General features: G+C 38.4%; 1 protein-coding gene across 1 annotated transcript; it reads right to left on the reverse strand.

Moving 5' to 3' along the window:
• Positions 1-396: 396 nt before the first annotated feature.
• On the reverse strand, positions 397-19,467 carry hs3st2 (heparan sulfate (glucosamine) 3-O-sulfotransferase 2). Its single transcript, XM_063904359.1, has 2 exons — positions 18,913-19,467; positions 397-1,445 (listed from the first exon to the last, which is right to left on the reverse strand). The coding sequence occupies exons 1-2, from the start codon at positions 19,422-19,424 to the stop codon at positions 827-829; spliced, it is 1,131 nt and encodes a 376-aa protein (XP_063760429.1). The 5' UTR covers positions 19,425-19,467; the 3' UTR covers positions 397-826.
• Between the last annotated feature and the right edge of the window lie 1,046 nt (positions 19,468-20,513).

A 20,513-nucleotide genomic window follows, 5' to 3' on the forward strand; every position in this document is an offset into this window, starting at 1 on the left:
ACTGGGCTTTAAAGCTTTGATATCGATTAGTTTTGTATTTTATCAAGTTAGCGAAGAACTGCCTGCATGTCACAGCGTTAGCTTTGACACGTGTGCTTGTAGCTAAACTATTTAGATAAACATAGAACTGATCAGCACATACACTAATGATACAAACACTAGACACAATAAGAAGAAACCGCTAATGCTAACTGCTATCCATGTGTAAGCAAGAACATATCTGAAATCGTACTTGATTATAGACTTCTGCATTTTATTTTGATGATCACAACAAAAGTACTGACACAAAAAGAGCTGAGGTTCAATAAACCTTTATCGTTGTTATAGCATCTGTTTTAATATATATATTTTTTTACAGTACAGTTATTCAGTGTCAATGTTGCCTATGAACTTTTGTCAACAATACAGAGATAAACTTCACTGCTGAATAATTGACAGGCAGATTTTAATATTCATTTGACATTTTGCTGCAAATTCCTGTTAAAAACTCAATTTAACATTCAAGCCGATGGTTCATTTTGATCAGAATGAATATTTAAGCAATGTCATTGTGATGGTTGCTGGTTAATGACTCCATGTTTTTCACGTATGTGTTAAAGAAACTTATTTTTTGTATATATATATATAGATATATATATATTTATATGGCACTTGTTATCATAATGACCCAACCTAAAACTCTTATGATTGATATATTCTTTTAAGTTGATTTTGTCAATGAATATATATCTCAATAAACTTTTAATTTAAACATATTTCTGGAGATACCCTCATTTATATTTCTTTTCACAGGCCATAAAAACAGCCTTGTTTTTGTATGGCAGCCTCAATCCCACTTGAAGTCTTGCCCCACGGTTTCAAAGAATTTGATATTAAATGGCCTATAAAACTCCTGCAGCTGCTCTATGACCTCCTGTTCGATCTGTACATGAGTCCTGCCCTTGGATTTGCCGAGGCAGCGCGGCTGGCTGCTGCTCTCCGGTTTCTTGAGACAGGGAAAGCCTTTGGTTCGGTTAAAGTAAAAGTGCTTGTCCGTGATTATTCGTTTCAGCCCTAAGAAGTCCTGAACACGACCCATTTCCCCTGCTGGATCCGTGATCAGCCGCTCCCCGCTCACAAAGTGCATCTGCGACAGGCGAAAGTACTGCAGCCAGTTCTCCAGGTGCAGGATGTACATCCCGATCCGAATGGCGTTCCAGGAAGAGTCGACGAGGCCCTCACTTTTGTTCTTAAAGGCCAGCTCCTCAAACGTGGGGATGTCGGGCTTCTTGGAAAGAGTCTGTGTGTAGTCAGAGATGGCTCTTGTGACTGGGTTACGCACCACAACAATCAGCTTGGTCTCGTGGGACATGCTGCAGATACGTCTGGGAGCCTCTCTGGTGACAAAGTAGCTGGGTGTCTTCTCTAATGTGATCTGGCTGTCTAGCGTTCGTGGCATTAATCCCCTTGGGAGACAAGAAAAGAATAAAACACACATGGATGAGTCAGCAGATGTTATTTCCTATCCAGGAGCATTTCAACATGGCTTTTCTGCTGGAGGGATGACAGTTGATAAAGACAAGTAGAAGTCAGAGGGATGCCAACATTAATCCCAATGTATATTGCATATACCAAGATAAAAAACAATCCTAGAATTACCATTAAGTTATGTATGTCTCATCTGCCAATATCTCTTTAGAAGGCAGATTTCAGATGTGGTTAAACAATATTAAGATAACTTACACAATTAAATGTATAATTACTGTTATTTATACTGTATTGCTGCATTAAAAAAAACACATTTATTTGCAAAAGTTCTGCAAAAGAATGTTCAGTCAAATGTAAAAACGATTAAAAGTAACAGTTGTTGTAATGCTGCGGATTGCCATGTTACTTCTATTTTGGAAGTAATGGTTACTGATAACAACATCAGCAGTTTGAGGATTAAGGTGGAGAACATTGTTAGTTTTAATTTGCAGTTACTGTTAAAAATATCTATGGTGGCCTACTGATGCAAACGTGCATTTGTTGTCAGGTTTGTAAAGATGTTTTATTTTTATTTTCATGTATTTTGGCACATTTGTATTTTTTAAATTTTGCATAGGAAACTGCAACACTTTTCTCCAAATGGAAGTGTTTTGGGTCGTTGTAACGTGTGTGCACCTGTTGGCCACCGCAGCTTGCTGTTCAATTCAAATTGTGGACAAAAAAGAATTGCCAAAGAAGTGCACTGGAGTCAGTAGAAGTATAAAGCAACAGTAGAGGAAGCACGTTGTTAAAGTACCTCAGAACTACATTCATAAATGTCCAAAGATACCCTCTGCAACTGGAAATACAATATACACTTTGTAACAAGTAATATAAAATCTGTAGAAATTGTAGTACTACAAACACAGCTTTATAATACATCATATACTTTTTATCGCAAACTGTAGAGCTAACTTCCAGCTTAAACATAATTTGAAATAACTGTATCCCAAATAAAAACAATATTAATGATTTGTTGGGCATTCATTGGTTACAACACAGCTTGTACTACCAAAGCATGCATCATAATTATCATCATCCTGCTGCCAAGATAATGGCTGTGCAAACTACCCGCCAATGTTTCTTCTTGTCATGTGAGTTTTCCTTCCCCAGTATAATATGTCATTCTGCTTTGTCACTGCAGTTCAATAAAATTTGAGTAAAGAGCATCTGATGTTGGCTGTTCAGAGAGTAAATGTCTCGGCCGCAATTCATCCACGCTTGGCTCCCTGTAATCGTGCAAGCAGAAAAATAACTGTGCTGTAGCATCAGCACAATAACCCTGCAGTGAGGTGAGAATAATTACAAAATAGCATGATTAAACTGTTTATTAAACTGAGATGTAGCTCCTGATTCCTCTATTTTACAGCAACCGGTTTCTGGATTTCAGGAACCACATCGTTCTGATGATTAAATACCACACTTTCTTTAACATTTCTGGGGGAAGGCTTTGATTAAAACATAACCTTTCTCAAAGCTTTCCCTCACAAGGTAAGGGTAGCAATAGGTTACCTCGAAAGTCCTGGAAATATTGATCCATTTAGTTTTATTTATGAATCTTGAGTTGTTGGCTCGGGTGCCTCTGGGCCACCAGGCAACTATTAATCTTTCATGAGAACAGCACCTTTTCGAGCAAACAGCTTTGCTACACACTAAAAAATACAGACATTTTCCAGGCGCTGCAGAATATTGTGTTGTGGAAACTGACTTTATTATAAGGGTTGTCAATTCCATGCCTTTTTATTATCTTCGTAGATGAAGATTGTGTAGATGAGAGGACATATCGCAAGACTGGGCTGACAATGTGAACACAGACAGTGAAAGGTTTTAGAAGGTTTTGCTTAAAATAGTATGAATACAGATGCCTCCTGATGAAGATCATGTTTACACCCTAACATGAATTAACTGGAGGATTTCACACTGAAATGTATCCCTGACACCAGTTGTTTTTGATCCGTTGCAGAATATAAAACTTACTAAGCCCGTCTGTCAAAGGAAGTTATAACATGTCCTAAACAGTGACTTATTGATTTGAACAGCTGTGAGTCTAAGCGGCGTGTAAATTGCATGTCACGCTGAAGTTACACAGCATTGACGGGAGTGATCCAGACAAGATGAAAATAAGGGTGTTGAAAAAGCAAATGGCTGAGTGAAGTTTGGAAGACAGCGGCACCACTGGGATCAATTATCATCAAAATGTAAAGAAGGGTTTATTTTACTTTAAAGTGTTAGGACAGACTTGAAAGTCATTTAAACTTACACAAATCATCACAGTCATTCACATCTAGGTCCCCTTTTTCATTGGATATTAAAAACATGTTCCTATCTGGATAAGACCACGTTTTCCCAATACATATTAGAAGAGGAGCAGCTGTCAAATAGTGAATTCATTTAGATCATTTTTACATTCAGAATTAGTTCCAATCTTTTCAATAACATTTTGAAACTCTAAAAAGAGCCATATAATGTAATAGCTGTATCATGTTTATGAGATTGGGAAGCTAACTCAAAGTCAGACGGTTCAAACTGTGGGAGTCTGGATTGCTCTGACTTGGCTGGAAAGTCATGCACATTCTCTAATGAGCTTGAAAACAAAAGCATGAGGAAGCTAACGCATGCAGAAATTAAGCAACTTTTATAGCAATGGATATGGTTACATCTGAAAAAAGCATTGAAGTTCTACTCTATACATCCATGGCTCATACTGTATTACACTGACAACAGCAATGTGCAGGGAAACACTTTGAGGGCAGTCACAAATGCAAGACAAGTGGCAAAGCCGGAACTGAGACGGAAAGGTATACTGCTGGAAAAAGAGGTGCTGCAGCACGGGCAGTATGGGACAAATAAAGAGTCTATTGAACATTAAAGCATGGAAACATGTCACAAAAGAGGCACTAAATACAAATACCGCAAAATAAGCATAATAGGGCCCTCTTTGAGTATCTTCTCATAAGAGAAGTTGCACTGAAATAAAAACAAAAAAAATCTTTCCTTCATTATTTGATAACACATTGTTAAATAAACACAGAAATATAGCGAATGCATTCTTGCTGAGCTACATCGGAGTCAAATCTCGCCATGTAGCTCATTTAACTGATATCTACGGCTTTTAATCTGAGCTCAGTTTTTGGTTTTCCATTTAAAAGGATCGTATAACTGGCCGTGACTGCAGCCAAGAAGAACAAAGTACAACCCAATGATCAAAGTATGTTAGTCTTTATTTTTCGGGGCTATTTGTACAGTAAAGGATGCTTTCATGTCAGTGGGAGCACCGTGGATCAATAATTACCAAGTCGCCTGCCTTGAAGGGATGCTAATAAGGAACAGTGGGGGGCACCTGTCTGCAACCATTGGTTTGAACTACAAATATGTAGTTGAGGATCAATTAAATTATCTGGTTTTCTCAAAATGATCATGATTCAGCTTAGCTACAAATGAATTAAATGGTGGTATGTTAACCTTTAATGGCCATTTGTGATATGCAAGTGACAAAAATAGATTGATTATTTTTTAAATTATTTTCAAACACACCAGGCAGCGGCACTCTATCTGTTCCTTATAAAGATAGCAGGAATCCACCCAGAAGGGAAACATGTGATCCCTGAGGCAGGATTCTGAACCAACCATCATTTTTTTCAACATGCCCCCGAGAAATTCTGCACTGCACACAGCATCTGAGAGTAAAAGATAAAACTGAGGATCTTTATGGCGGTGAGTCCTTTCACTAAGAGCTGTTCTGTCCTTGCTTGGTAATGATTATTTCCAGTTAGAAAATCTACATGATTGTAATACCAATGAAACTGCTCACCGATATGTCTGACTCACTCAGCCTGCATGTATCAGCAGCAAAAAGTTAAACTAAAATACACTTAAATATATGAAATATATCTTCCTTTGCTTTTGCTTTGGGAAACACACACACACACACACACACACACACACACACACACACACACACACACACACACACACACACACACACACACACACACACACACACACACACACACACACACACACACACACACACATACCTTGATTAACTGACATTTGAGTGAAGTGCTCTGATTGATTACCACCTTCTCACTCAGAGTCTACACTAACTTCTTCGGGGTAATTTACAGTTTTTTTCCAATTCTTGGTGAAACTTTAAGTCAGGATGCATTACGGGCTCGGCTGTGACATTTTAATCACTCAGAGGAAATGAACCCAGGTGTTGAAGATCTGCTCGATACTGTAAATGAGACCTGTTCGTGTTTGAAAGCTGATTTGTTCTGGATGCTTCATGATTGCGTTTCATGCTTTAAATGCATAATTCGTGTTGGTCCTTTCTGTATACATTTGTTCTGGATTCAGTATTACTTCAACTGCTATACAATTCTCTGCATGTTTACAGTGTGTTACTGTAGACCTTAATAAAGGAAAACCACCTTTTGGCATCCAGGCACTAATTGGTATACACATTGTGTTCCTCTTATTGTGAAGCTTTTGATTTTGATTTGATTTCACAGAAGAGAGACTTTACAGTATATGAAAATGTGTGAGGGAGTATTGCCCTTAATGAAAACAGAAAAAAAGCAAACACTCAAGTTAAACAGACTTATTAGATGCATCTATATTGAATTTGGGTTGGTTACTCTAAAAATGTATTCTGTTACAATTACAGAATAATGTAAACAGAAACCTAATCTAAGTATCACGATATAAAATTAACTAAAAAGTGAGAAAATAAATAGCAATAAGATGTTTGTTTTTTTACTTTGGTGTAATATGTAACAATATAGAACAATATAACCTTAAAAAAAATAAACCAAGATAATTCATATATGTGTCCTCTGCTCAGAAGTCTTTTTTATGGTTAAACCTGCCTTTCATTAAGTATATTCAGGCAGCATATATTGTACAATTTAAAAAAGCAAGTAGGACATCTGAGCAGACTGAAATTTCTCCGTTTTGGTTTAATACATACAGTAGCTGTATAGATTCACACTTAAAGTATGAGCCTTAAGAACAGTTCAGCTTACGAAGAAGAAATTAAATCTGCTCCTTTTACGTCAAACACATAATACTGCTAGTAATCCTCTATTTAAAAAAATGCAACAGTAAGGGAATACAGTTACCTTTTTTGAATCCTGTTTAATGGAATGTTTTATATTAGCTTAATAACCAAGTAAAGAGAAAAAAAATGAGCATCCTTCAGCGGTTTTTATCTACAGGTAGTTAGGGTCAACAGTGGAAAGCATTGCAGTCATTGCCACTCATTAATGAGCTGTGCTGTGCTGAAAGCTATAGTCTGCATATTGTAGTGACCCTCAAAGAGCCTGTTGGCTATCTCGCTGAACAATTTATCTCTGTTCTTGTGGTGCAGGCAGGAGGTCTGGAGTCCACACTTAACTTACCCTCTGGACGCTGCTACATCATTATGGAGGAATAAGACGTAAACATAGATGTCTGTATTTCAATAACCAAGGACTCGCCATAAAACCTTGTGTGATGTGCATATTTTTGGTACTCAGGTGGACCCGCTGCATTTTGGGGCTTTTAATTCAACACAATCAAACTATTTTATGTTAAAATATTTAACAGATGTGTACTTTATCCCAATTACAAGCAATATAAACTGCATATATGGTTAATATTCCCATTATCTTTGTTAGAACACATTAATGAATTAAAGTGCAACTCATTTTCTGTTGGTTTTTTCATAACATATAATCAAAAAAGAAAATACATTATAATCAAGATATAAGTGGAATAATGCAACCAATTTATCAAATGAAGCAAGGTTTTACATAACAATTGATTTTTCATTGATTTGAATTTCATCTGAAATTCAACCCATTCACGACAGTTTACACAGCACAAGCTGACCACACACAGCCACCAGTCAGTCAAGACAACACATCAGTCCCATTGAACACATTGCTTTTTCATACCAGACTATGGGCGGAGTTCTTACTGTGTATGGGTTGCATATGTGCATTGCACTTGATGCATGTATTTGTGTTTTTCTGTCCATCTTGGGTCCACATACTTCGCGTGCCAGACATGTACAGTATTGCAACAACATTACACACTTACTGCAGATGGTGGTTCTGTATGTCGGGTGTAGGTCGTTTTGGAACTGGCTGATGCTAAATCTCATCCTCTTCTCCAAAGTCGGACTCAACATTTTCAGTACTATGATCCTCAAATTATGTAACCTCTTCCTCTACATCATCATCAAAATCTTATATTTCTTCCAAAATCCATTGCAAGGCCATCTAAGCATTGAATGTTCTGGCCATCTTGATCAGTTGTGATAAGGAACCACACTGGCAAAGCTATATTTATTGTGTCCTGTCCTCCAATTTCAGACTGGGATAGAACATGAGAGAAGGTAAAATGTGCGGGAATGTGAGAACAGATTAGTGTCATACTTGAATTCTACAACAATGATGCAACCTTGTGCGGGAACAGCACACACACACACACACACACACACACACACACACACACACACACACACACACACACACACACACACACACACACACACACACACACACACACACACACACACACACACACACACACACACAGGAGGATAGAGTGAGGTCCACAGGACAACACTACAATTTCGACATCCTGTATGTAATGTAAATGTTTAGGGGGGGGGTGTACAACGTGTGGTCATTGAAAATGTGTTCTGATATATGTTCTCCGTAGTAAAAGAGCCAAGGCCATTAAGTCTGAGTTTGAAAACAATAATTAATTGTATCGTTTTTTGCTTGATAATAAATGAAAATGGGTCCCCCAGACCCGAACACCATATACGGGTTATACCCAGATACAACAATCTCATGCAGTACACCTTCCTCTGGGAGAACACTTAATACAGTTTTCCTACCTAAAGCAATTAATCCACAATTGGTTTATTTGTGATTAATAGCAGTAATGATGCATTCCCTTTTGCTAGTTAATATCTGTATTTTGCTCTATTACACACAAAGGCTTAGTCATTAATTTGTGTTCTACATAGTTAACATGGTAGTATTTTGTATGAGCTGAACCATTCAAGATGAAACATTTAAACCAAGGGTCTGCCCTAGCACTTCACAGAGATGTGGAGAAAAGATCATCAAAGAATAGGGTATACAGTCCTTAGGCACATTTCAGTTTGAAACCACCCGCCTGGACTGCATCTCTGTTCAGTTTCTTTAGATGAGTATAAACAAGTTCATCATCGTGCAATATCTAGTGTATCTAGTATGTATCAGAGTTTTTTGGTAAAGCACAAATCATTTCCTAACTATGCAGCTGAAATGAACGAGTGCTCGTCTGGTGAAAACTGCTATGAGGGTTAAAAAACATAGATTTTCTTCAAAACATCTATGAGCAGTCCATTACTAGAATGGGATGGAAACTTCGGAAGCAATGGAGACGAAACTCAGAGAGACACGGGAGAGCTGGAACTTTGAAGGCTGAAGGTTTATTATGAAGTTAACGGCCGGAGAATTAACAAGACATGTGCTGCAGCCACGAGTTGACACAGCGGTTGCCCGACCAATTCTGAAGATCTCTTCTGAGGTTCGAGGTTTTTACCAGTTGAGAGTCTATTATTAACATTCCTCATCAGCGAGACTAAACAAATATGGATCCTAAATGTAACTAGCACCTACGTTCCAGATAAGAAGGGCTTCTAGATGTGCCTGAACAATAACTATCTCATGTCAGCTTGTGCTCGGTCAGAAACTGACAACAACAACAAAGCACCCAAGCTGCCCCTCACTAAGGGAGATTGCAGCAACCCCAAGGCCGAAAGACCTATGCCATGGGAAAAGAGACAGAGGAAGGAGAAAATGGTGAACTGTGTCAAAGGTTAACCACCTAAGCAAAATATTCCTTAACATCCATCCATCCATCCATCCATCTTCTCCCGCTTTTCCGTCAGGGTCGCGGAGGTAACAGCTCCAGCAGAGAGCCCCAAACTTTCCTTTCCCTGGCCAGATCAACCAGCTCTGACTGGGGGATTCCAAGGCGCTCCCAGGCCAGCGAAGATATATAATCCCTCCACCTGGTCCTAGGTCTACCCCTCGGTCTCTTCCCATCTGGACGTGCCTGGAACACCTCCCTAGGGAGGCGCCCAGGTGGCATCCTCACTAGGTGCCCGATCCACCTCAACTGGTTCCTTTCAACGCGAAGGAGCAGCGGTTCTACTCCGAGTCCCTCCCGAATGACTGAACTTCTGACCTTATCCCTAAGGAGATGCCAGCCACCCTGCGGAGAAATCCCATTTCGGCCGCTTGTATCCTTGTATGATATTCCTTAACAGAGAATCACAAACAATGGTCCTATCACAGCCACAGTCTCCACCCAGAGGCCCAGCTCTTACCTTCTCATAGGAGTGTTTTTTTTATACGCAGAATTTTGTGTTTGCAGTGTTTCGTTTATGCAGAACTTAAAGTAAACCCTGCACATGTGTTGTCAAGTTGGAGAAGATGTTTCTTAATTTGCATGTGTTTTGGCATCAGTTATTATATTTGCATCGTTTTTGAAAGTGTGGTGCGTTTCTCCTAATGGAAGTGTTATCGGCCACCATAGGTTATAATAGACTGGTAAACAGGCCTTTGTTACACCCAATAGCTGCCAGATCAAACAGCAAAACATGAACAACTTCTTTCCAATATAACACTGGAATAAAAACAATAACCATAGAGAACAATCAAATCCTAACTGACTCACAATCCAAACAGATATAGAACGATAAAAGCTATTTAGTACAGAGCTGTTGTATAACTGTAGACGTTGAAGATCCCCCTACCTGTATTTGACACTGCATGCATATGAATAAAAAAGGCTGCAAATTGCTGCATGACCTTCATGATGTGCATGATTTTGTTTCATAGGGTGAAGACGGTTGACTGTTCGGCTCCAGAAAAGGATGCATTGTTGAACAACTATAACCTCCAAAGAGCAACAGCGCTTCATCAGAGATGCAGACCATCAGAAAAAGTAAAGGTCAGCTTTGAATCATCTCCTTGTGAACGATCAATGAACTCAGAATGTATTACTGTCATTCACTGTGGTTTGAACTTAAAACAGAATGTTGCACATTGTCACTTCAGGACAAGTTCTCAGTAAATGTTTGCAGAATAAATACTAAAGTGTCACGCACCAGGCAAAATGCAAGTTCCATACTTACACCTTTGTAAATTCACATTCAAAATGTAAAAATTGCAAACATCAATTTTACATAGTTAAATTATTTTGAGGAATTTAGCCAAACATTGATCTGATTGTGATTTAACTTAGGAACCATTAATCACAATGTGAAGTGTTTCTGCAGAGCTTTAGAGAATGGCTTTGCTCCTCCCCAGCAACAAATTATTGTCATTACCACGATGAATAATGAACCTAGCATAGTGAATAATATGCAAGCTCACAGGCTGACCATGGAGAGACCCAAATGAAACTGTCCATTACATAGCTGTTTGTTTGGCCCTCTGGAGTAATTTAACAACAAATTAAAAGAAAAGGTCTCCTGGGCTCCATGTGCTAGTGTGTTATCACGTTAAGCAGAATGCGGAGCGATGGTGGTCGTGGTGTTTGGTCAAACACAAAAAGCTTGAGTAAATAAACTCAATTTTCTAGAAGAATTGATTCAAACTTTTATCAGAGGAATTGTTAAGTCAAGTATTATCCAATCAATCTGAACTAAGCCTTTCAAGTGCAATTACGTGTAACACAAGGACAACTAAATCCCCAAAACACAGAATTCCATGCAAAATTGGACAAAACAATTAAGCATTTTCTTGTAAGTAAAAACGTCCCCAGAGCCTGTCATAGCAGCTCCAGGATAATTCCTTCTTAAAAATTCCTTTATATATTTTCAATTAGAGCTTTTGAGTATTTGGTTCTTGTATTGCCAAAGTTTCCGCAATAAAAACATCAGATTTTTTTCCTCCCATGATTCCATGTCATTTTTACACGTGATGAATGGAAGGTTTCAAGTAGCTGTCTGCAACTCTTCTGACTCTGGGAAATTGCATTTCATTTTCATACAAACCATTTGTCCTGAAATGTCCTGAAAAGGCAATACCACACACCAACACGCACGCACGCACACACACACACACACACACACACACGCACACACACACACACACACACACACACACACACACACACACACACACACACACACACACACACACACACACACACACACACACACACACACACACACACACACACACACACACACACACACAGTTGCCTCCCTGCCTTCCAAAGCCATTAACAGTTTGTATTACTCAGGTAGACTGTGCAGAGAAAATGTTCCTATGCTGCGTGATTCTCATAATGTGTGTGCAACTGCACTTTCTAAAAATGGCATCTTCCTCTTTTCTTGATATGGCATAGATCCGGTCTCCACTGGAGAGGCTGCTCCATTATTAAAGTATCACTCACTTAGATTACAGCTGTGATGACATCTGATCATTAATCACCGGCTACAGAGGCCTGCCGCCTAGAAAGTCTATTAAGAGTTAACAAAGAGCGGCCCAGACAAATACGACAGTCCTGCAGGCCAATTCAGCTTTGAGAAACAGAGGTGAATAACAATTCAGCACTCTGGGAATCAAGCACCTATTTTTCTAATTAAATAGTAGACTAACTGTTTGAAAATATCAAACGGAACGAGCCAGATGTCTTGCAGCTGAGAATTATTGGCCTTAGCCACATAAAAGAATCAAAACATATTCATAGTGGGACAATACTGTCCTGCAATTCTGGAAAATAAATTGCATAATTTCTTTGACCTTAAACCAAAACCTATTTCATCGCTGTCATTTCAACACCAGGCTGTTGTTTTCCTCTAAATAACATTTATTCATGGGTTGGTCTGCAGAGGGAAATGACTGACACTTGCTCTCTCCTCGAACAATAACACGTTGAATCGAGCAGAGCAACGAGCTGTCACATTAACATGTTGCACAGAAAAGGTATTCACGGACACTGAAATGAAAATGAGAAATTCTTTGAATTCTTAAACTTCACATTATGAAATGAGTATTACTGCACTTTTTGCTTATTTTGTAGACATTGGATGAATTTACAGCTGCTGAGGTCCTGATTTAAAACAATTGACAGTGCAGCTAATACTATTTTTACTGATCGTATAATAGACATTAAATCACCTTCATGATATAAACATTGTGACTTTGTAAATGTCTTAAAGGGGCTAATTTCAGGTTTCATATGTGTATTTTGTGCCTCTAATGTGACATGTTTCCCTGCTTTAATGTTCAAAAAGGTCTTTACTTTTCTCATACTGCCTGTGCTGTAAAACCTTTTCACAATCTGTCTGCAACCAGAGTCCAGTCTGCTCTGATTGGTTAGCCGCCCGGCTCTGTTGTGATTGGTCAACTGCTTAGAGATGTCCCGCCACTTAACCTATCAAGTGCAATATGTTGGAGGGCTAACCAATAGAAGCACAAGTGTTACGCAGTGATGGAAGTGGGTTTAGCCTTTGAAGACCATGTATATGCACAAAAACGTATATGACACTTGACAGGAAATGGAAAATCCAATACAAATCACCACAAAGGGCACCTTTAATCAGCTACATTTATCACCTATTTGTGCACGTTTACAGCAGCATCTTGACTGACATAAATGGCAATTTTACTGACAATAATTCTTAATTTGCGTCAACACTGGAGCTTTTATAACTTATTTGTGGGTTTGCACCGTAGCCTGTAGCAATGTCGAGGATATTTATAAATGCAGAGAGGACAATCCACACACCTTCAGTCATTTTCTCCTGAGAGAGAGGGTGGGAAAGTACAAAAGGAGACAGAGTACGGGAGACACAGGAGGAATAGCTCAGACAGGATTTTATCCCTGGTCATTGGGGACCATCTGGGTTCGCCAGGAGGGGAAAGTTAACAAGCTGACATTCTCTGAGGATGAGCTTAGGTGAGCTCAACAATGCTGACTGCTGGATATTTCCAGAAGCACAATGTCTCCAGAATGCTAGTTAGTTTGATAGTATTGTTTGTTGTGGGGACTACTGATGCCTGATAGAAAAATGTTTGCGTTTTTGTGCTGAAAAGGAGTTAAATGGAGCAAGGTGGAGGATGAATTTACAAATCCCACAACTTTAAGTTCCGCTGTGGATTGCATCCTGAGTCCTGTGTGTGGTTCAGGCTACTTATACATGGTTGGTAAGGCAATTAAAAATATATATTGCATTACATATACGAGTTACCTAGAGAACACATACTGTACTACAGTTTAAAAAAGCGAAGATAAAATCTAAGCTTACACAAAATGCTCAGTCTCAGTAGTTAAGCTCACACACACAACCATGTTACGCAAAAGAACAAATGAACCAAAGAAAGTGAAAGCCATAAAGCAAATTCAGACAGTATAGATACATATAGATTCACACTTAAAGTATTAGCCTACAGAACAGTACAACGCATAAAGTAGAAATAGAATCTGCTCCTTTTACAAAAAACACATTATACTCTTTTTTGTTTTTCTGTACCATTATAATCCTACAATGAATCCCCATTTTAAAAAAACAAATATTTGATTTTGTATCCTGATTATTTAATCCAGTTACATGTAATCTGTAACTCTCCAAGCCTGGTCATACAGTACACAAAATGTTATGTTCATCAAGTCATTCCACGCTTTTTTTATATGCCACTGAGGTATAATCTGAGGTATAATAATAATTAGCTAACCCTGGGTTTAGATAAAGGGATGTCATTAGTTCATTGAGTCATAAACTGAAGTAGTGGAGAAATGATAATGATTGATGGCAATAAGAATGGTTAGGGTTAGGGTTAGCTTCTCAGGGATGAACAAAGCTATTGCTATTCATCTTTAGCCGAGCATGAATGTGTCCAACACATTTACGGCAATATATGAGTCAGGTCATCGCTTAAGTTGTTATGATACATCCTCTGGGCACCATGAATGTCAATTTCAAGCAAATCCATCTAATAGTTGTTGAGATATTTCAGTGATGGACCAACCAATTTTTTGTCTGTTTTATTACACAGTTTATTAAAATGCTAGACTCTCTGCACTATCAAATTTGAAGGATTGGCTGTATTGTTTTTTTAATTGCTTTACCATGTGAATGTTTCATAATGTACTCATGTTCACATTCTGCTCTAAATTATTTTATTAAAAAGAATAAAAGCACCAGGTCTCTGCGCTTCAGGCTTCATCGGGGAAACATCTCAGAAAGAGTTGTTTTTTAATTAATGTTAACAACGACATGTCTCTGATTTGCACTGGAATAAGGACAGCTCATTAATAATGCAAAATACGCCTCACAATCCCTCGCTGTATTATGTGCACTTTTCTGTGTTAAATGAGAACCATCAAACTTTCTGTCCTCATCAACCTTTCAGAAGATACTGTTCCGAGCCTCTGCCTCCCCGAGCCAATTAATGTGGACCTGGAGAATATTTGTTGCTGCAGCCTCTCATACAATTTCAACCCTTCTCAGAGAATCTACTGGAAGTGCTTCTGACTCCTGTGAAATCAATAGAGCCGAGATGCCCTTTTAAGTCTTGATGGTGTATAGCGACGTGTTTTTGTTTGATCTATCTTATATGTGGAGGATGGAAAAATGGGGAGTATATTTGTGCCGGCGAAATGTATGTGTTATCAGGTCCTGTATGGGTGTGCGAATAGATTCACATATAAAATAAATGAGGCCCATGTGTGTGTTCTGTTCAGGGGGCACAGTAATGAACACTGCACCATTTTTCCTGGGAGGCTAAATGATCCGTCACACGCTTAACGTAACAGGACAGACTGTGCAGAACAAGTGGCCACCACGCTCAAACTGACGAGAGTTAATTTGGTGTCACATGTATGTTTCCGTCTGTTCAGCAAGTTACAATAAGAATAATTAAAAGAAAAAAGTGTTATGAAATGTGTCAAAAATGAAGCGTTTATCTTTAAAAAGTTGTGTAACTCTTATATGACGATGAAGATGTTGATATCTTGTAACACATTCGATAATAAAGACTATGAGAGGGTGTCGCAGTTTGGAGAAAGCTACTTAGTGGGCCTTGCATCAAATATATGGAGCCCAAGGTCAATAATTAACTTCCACATCCAAATGAATTAGTCAAATGAACCAGAAATGAATCAATGGCAATTTCAGTGATTGATTAATTACCACATTCATTCATCAAGGTGGGTATGCAAGGCTATGATGCTCATTATGACTCATTAACATTGTCAAATGAGTTGAAAGATTACATCGTCAAGGACAACAAGGAACCTTATGGTTAGCAGTTCATATCTGTAGAATCAGGACATAAGACGCTAATTTCTAGCTTGTTAGTATGCTATGAGAGTATCCATTTCTACATTTGACTGTAAGCCAAGATCAAGTGTCTAGAGAAATCATGTTATGAACTGAAATGTAAAAAGAGGCCTGTCAGTGGTGTATTAGGAAAGTCATGGGATCCATATGTAATCTGGATCATGTATGTTTGTTTTGTTACATTTCGTTTCAACATTGTCCAGGCATTTCACTTCACGTAATATGTTTTGACTAATTACATAATGTAAAATAAACAGTAAGACAACAATTCTCAGTATTTAGAATTTTTTCAAACATCTTACATGATTGTAATATTTCAAGTTTTATTAACATTAACTGGGTACATTGTTTTATCTGATACGACATCATTTGTATATGAGACGTCCTTCTTTCCATAACAGTGCAGGAGTTTCTATTTCCAGGTTTCTATGTTTTAATCGGAGCTACACATAATTTCTCATTTATAGGATATGTGTGTTACACAAAGGTGCCATTTCCTTACAGGAGGTGTTGAATTCAGAGGTTCCTGGTGAGGAAGTCCAAAAGTGCATGGATAAAAATTGCTTTCCCCCAAAATAATAGCACATTCTGTTCTTGAAAGATAACTGATTTATTTATATAAACATATCTGTAAATTACAGGCCATCGTACATTGTGACGGAAAATCACTGAAGGCTGGTCAAATGAAAATGTCAGTCATGTTGAAAAACAGCTGACTAGGCCTGAATTAAACTAGCTTTTTTTGTTCATTCTATTCTTAAAGCAACTGTCAGCTCGTCACAAACATGCAATGTTCCTTTTTTATAATTGTGGCATCATCTTGCCATGGGACATTGAATTACCTTACTTGATTTTTAAGTGACATATAGAAAAGCTCAGATCTCTGGTGAAGTGAACTGTTGCCATTGCATCATTTAGGCTGCATTAAGATGGTAGATTAATGTAGAGGAAGTTTCCTGGTGCAGTGAAAATACTAATGGTTAGGGCAGGAGGATATCTGATGTGTCTGATCTGATCTGTGGGAGTGATAGAAAAATGCACCACAGTTGTTTCAGGTCTTTCTAGATGTTTTGTTCAAATCTGTAAAACTCAAGACTTTGCACTTTGTCTTCTTTTGACATTGTGTGTACCAGTGTACAATAATCAACACTTCCTTTAACAAAAAACAAGCATCCTCTGGGCTGTTCATGTGTCGAGGTGTTTGCTGAGGTTTTCAACAAGCCTTCAAGCTCATTCTGTTAAGTGTTACAAAGAGCAACACCGTTTTTTTTGCAAATTCTTCCAAATGAATTTAATTTGTGTAATACACAAAATAATAAAGACTAACTGTCCATAAAGAAGACCCTGAGGAAGTTTTACTTTAGTGTTTGAAAAGCTGTTTCCTGTAAATACAAATACAACTGTGTAAGATATATTACCAAGTAACAAGCATGACAAACTAAGTGAAATAAGAAGGAGACCTTAATGAACATCTCAATTATTGATGACGGTTTTGGTTTTGGACCAGGCGATTGTTTTTGTGTCTTACATTTATGCATCCTTTTGAAGCCTTTTCTTTTATTAGTTTGAAGATACAACTTACTGAATCCTTTTCAGCACTGGAGCAGTACACTTCTTCCATACTGAAATCACTGCAGTTTTATTGAATTTTCTATTTTCAATCTTTTGTATTTTTCTATGTGTAAGTCATACATTGGAAATAATGAACAAATCCAACATTACCTTTTATTTTCCTTCACTATAAAAAATCTCCTGTGATCTCTACACAATTCCATCAACTAACTTATTAGTTGATTTATGTATAAGATCTGTTAAAACTGGGTTTCTCCACAAAGAGTTTTGCAAAAGCATCCATTTTCAAGCTTGTATTAACCAGAAATGTTCAAAGAAATGTACTGAAAATAAATCATTCAGCATGAAGAAAGCCCTTTAATTGACTACACTACTAAATCAATATTATTGGACTTAAGAATAAAACAACCTGACTAATAAAAACAACTCAAATCAAACTGGTGTATTCATTTTAGATACAGATAGGTTGTATGTGTGTTTGTTCACAACATTGTAGGTGCAAAAAGTTAACTGGTTAAGAGACACACCTTTAGTTCTCCTTCGCCTCTTATATATAAAAAATATACCGTATTTTAACAAACAGCACCAAATGTTTTGTTATTTAAGTACATTTTCTGACATAATGCAACAATGAACCATCAAGCATTTTCGAGGACATTTGCAGACTCAAGTGCAAACTTTTTTCCCCTCTAGTTACTTGATCATAACAGTTTTTGTGAAGACGATAATTGAACTCTGCTTTATTTATCAGTTTAAGAAATAGAAAATACAAAATCTTGTCGGTGGCTTATAATCAACAGAGGCCATCTAAGAATTTTAAAGAAAGTGTGAGTGTTCGGGTTGATGCTCTGGGCTTGGTCCACCTTCTGAGTTCCTATGCCTTTACCAAGAACATTGTGTGCCTTGGTGCAGCATGTTTGAAGTGTGCTGCTGACCTGGAGGCTGCTGGTGTAAAGTGTGCTGTTGGCTGTGTCAGTTTGTGTGAACTGATCCTACATCAGCCTCATGGAGCTGTCTGTTCAGCACCATGGAGCTCCACTCACAGCTACAGTTACACTGCGGCTCTGAGAAAAAAATCAAACAGACTTAAAAGTAACTTGTGATCTTAGTGGTGGCATGCTGCATTGGTTTAGTTAGCATGTTAGTATGTGTGACAGCCCCCAAAATAGCCTTTGTGTGAATACAGTTACAGCGAACGTGCCCCTTTAAATTGTATAATAGACATAACATTTTCATACCAACTTTATATCTAGCAAGTGCTTTGAACTTTCAGATGGGCTTCAAGAAAACAAATTGTTTATAAATTTGGACATGGCAGTGTCTGGATCTCACATATCCCAAGAGACCCCCTGCCCAGCAGAGCAGAGGAGAGACTGCTTTGATTCGGGTGACTGCTGAAATCAGAGCATTTATGCAGAAAATATACAAAGACATGGGCATCTGTCTCTGAAACATGAGAAAATAAGTTTGTTTCACGTGTTCCTCACCTGTACCAGTCCAGCCCTCTGTCATAGTTTCTGTCGAAAAAGTGCGGCTCAGTTCCCAGTGCGCGCACATCTGGATGTATCCGGATGAACTCCAGCACCGCCCTGGTACCTCCTTTCTTTACACCGACTATTAACGCATTAGGCAGCTTCTTATTCCCATATTTTTGCGCAACACTCATGTTTCTCAACTTCATGTCAGCCAAGTGACTTCCAGACGAGGCAGGGGCTTTACTAATGTCATGCAGATCACTGTATCCTCGCGGGGCAGCGGACTCATCCAAAGCGGACCTGACTTCCAGCGAAGCGCAATTGTCTAATCTCCCAAGAAGTTTCTTCCCTCCTGCGTTTTTGCTTGGTGGGCATCTTCTCCCCTCGTAACCCCGGTTTGTCATGACTGTGCTGCGACAAAAAAGAATACTGTAGCATAAATATGTGCAGGATAAAGACACAGTGAATATGAAGGCGAATCTGGCGCTGAATCTGTTCGTAGATGAGAGGAACCTATGTGCCATGTCTCCATGGGTTCAAAGTGCTGCATGATTTTCCATCGGAGTCTTCCTCCTCTCTTGGTGTGCGGTCTGGCAATACTGGTTGCAATACTATAGGTTCTAAAGTCAGACAGACTGGCAAATGAGGATAGGGGTGGCTTCGCTGAGGCATCAACTGCGCGTAAATCGCATTATTCCTTTTCATAGGCTGCTGAAGTGTCCGAGAAACTTGAAGCAGAATACAATTAAAACAGCGTCCAAGGGAAGAAATGTCTCAGTCCTCCTTTAAACAAGTTTTTCTAAAGTAATTTGAAGTAGATCAAACTGTGAACAAACGAAGCCGAGGATAATTTGACGCCCATCTGTATTATCCTTCTCACTGATGCGTGTCGACTGTGAGAGAAAAAGCCCCGTGTCCCTAAAACTCACCAGCAGGATTGTTCTGCTCGCTTTCAACTAGGATTTTGATGCTCATCCCTCATTTTTTCTTTCAAGAAGTAGTGAAGATAAATGCATTCAGGCTACGGGCTATACATATGTAATCAATCCTCTGACGTCATGCACATGATCATAATTCTATATGCGTTTTATGTTTTAAAGGAACATCCTGAATATTTTAGGGAACATAATTTTGGGTGATTTAAATATTACACTTGGCTTGTTGGGTGTCAGTGATTAACATAGGGAATAAATACAAATAAAAATGCATGACTGAATATATGCATTGATATATGCATTGATATTGATGACTGATATTCATGCTGCTCTGGGTGTCAGAGTGAAATGGAGTTTATAATGTTCAATGTGTAAGCCACATGTTTCCAATCAAAACAAACCACCAAAACAAGAAGCTATCAACAGTTTTGATATTTATTTGTGACTGTATGTGTAACACGCCAGCTTTTCGACCTGATACAGAATGATTCATCAAGGCTGAGTATTTTTTTTACGCACACCTGGGTATTAGTAACCTCTAAAAGTCAAGATCACGCTTGATCCTTTGTGTTTATGCAGACTGGATGCTGACAGGAATGCAAAGTTTTCAGCCTTTTCAATGTCATGGTCAAAGTTTGTTTCATTATGGAGCACTGAGTAGTGTTTGCATTATGCAAC

The sequence above is a fragment of the Eleginops maclovinus genome, chromosome 16 (genome assembly GCF_036324505.1).
Source record: "Eleginops maclovinus isolate JMC-PN-2008 ecotype Puerto Natales chromosome 16, JC_Emac_rtc_rv5, whole genome shotgun sequence".
Classification (NCBI taxonomy): domain Eukaryota; kingdom Metazoa; phylum Chordata; class Actinopteri; order Perciformes; family Eleginopidae; genus Eleginops; species Eleginops maclovinus.

Coding starts and splice junctions, on each gene's coding strand:
- hs3st2 (XM_063904359.1), bottom strand. CDS start 19,424: ATGGCACATAGGTTCCTCTCATCTACGAACAGATTCAGCGCCAGATTC. Junction 1,446..18,912: donor AGAGGGCTGGACTGGTACAG/GTGAGGAACACG, acceptor TTGTCTCCCAAG/GGGATTAATGCCACGAACGC.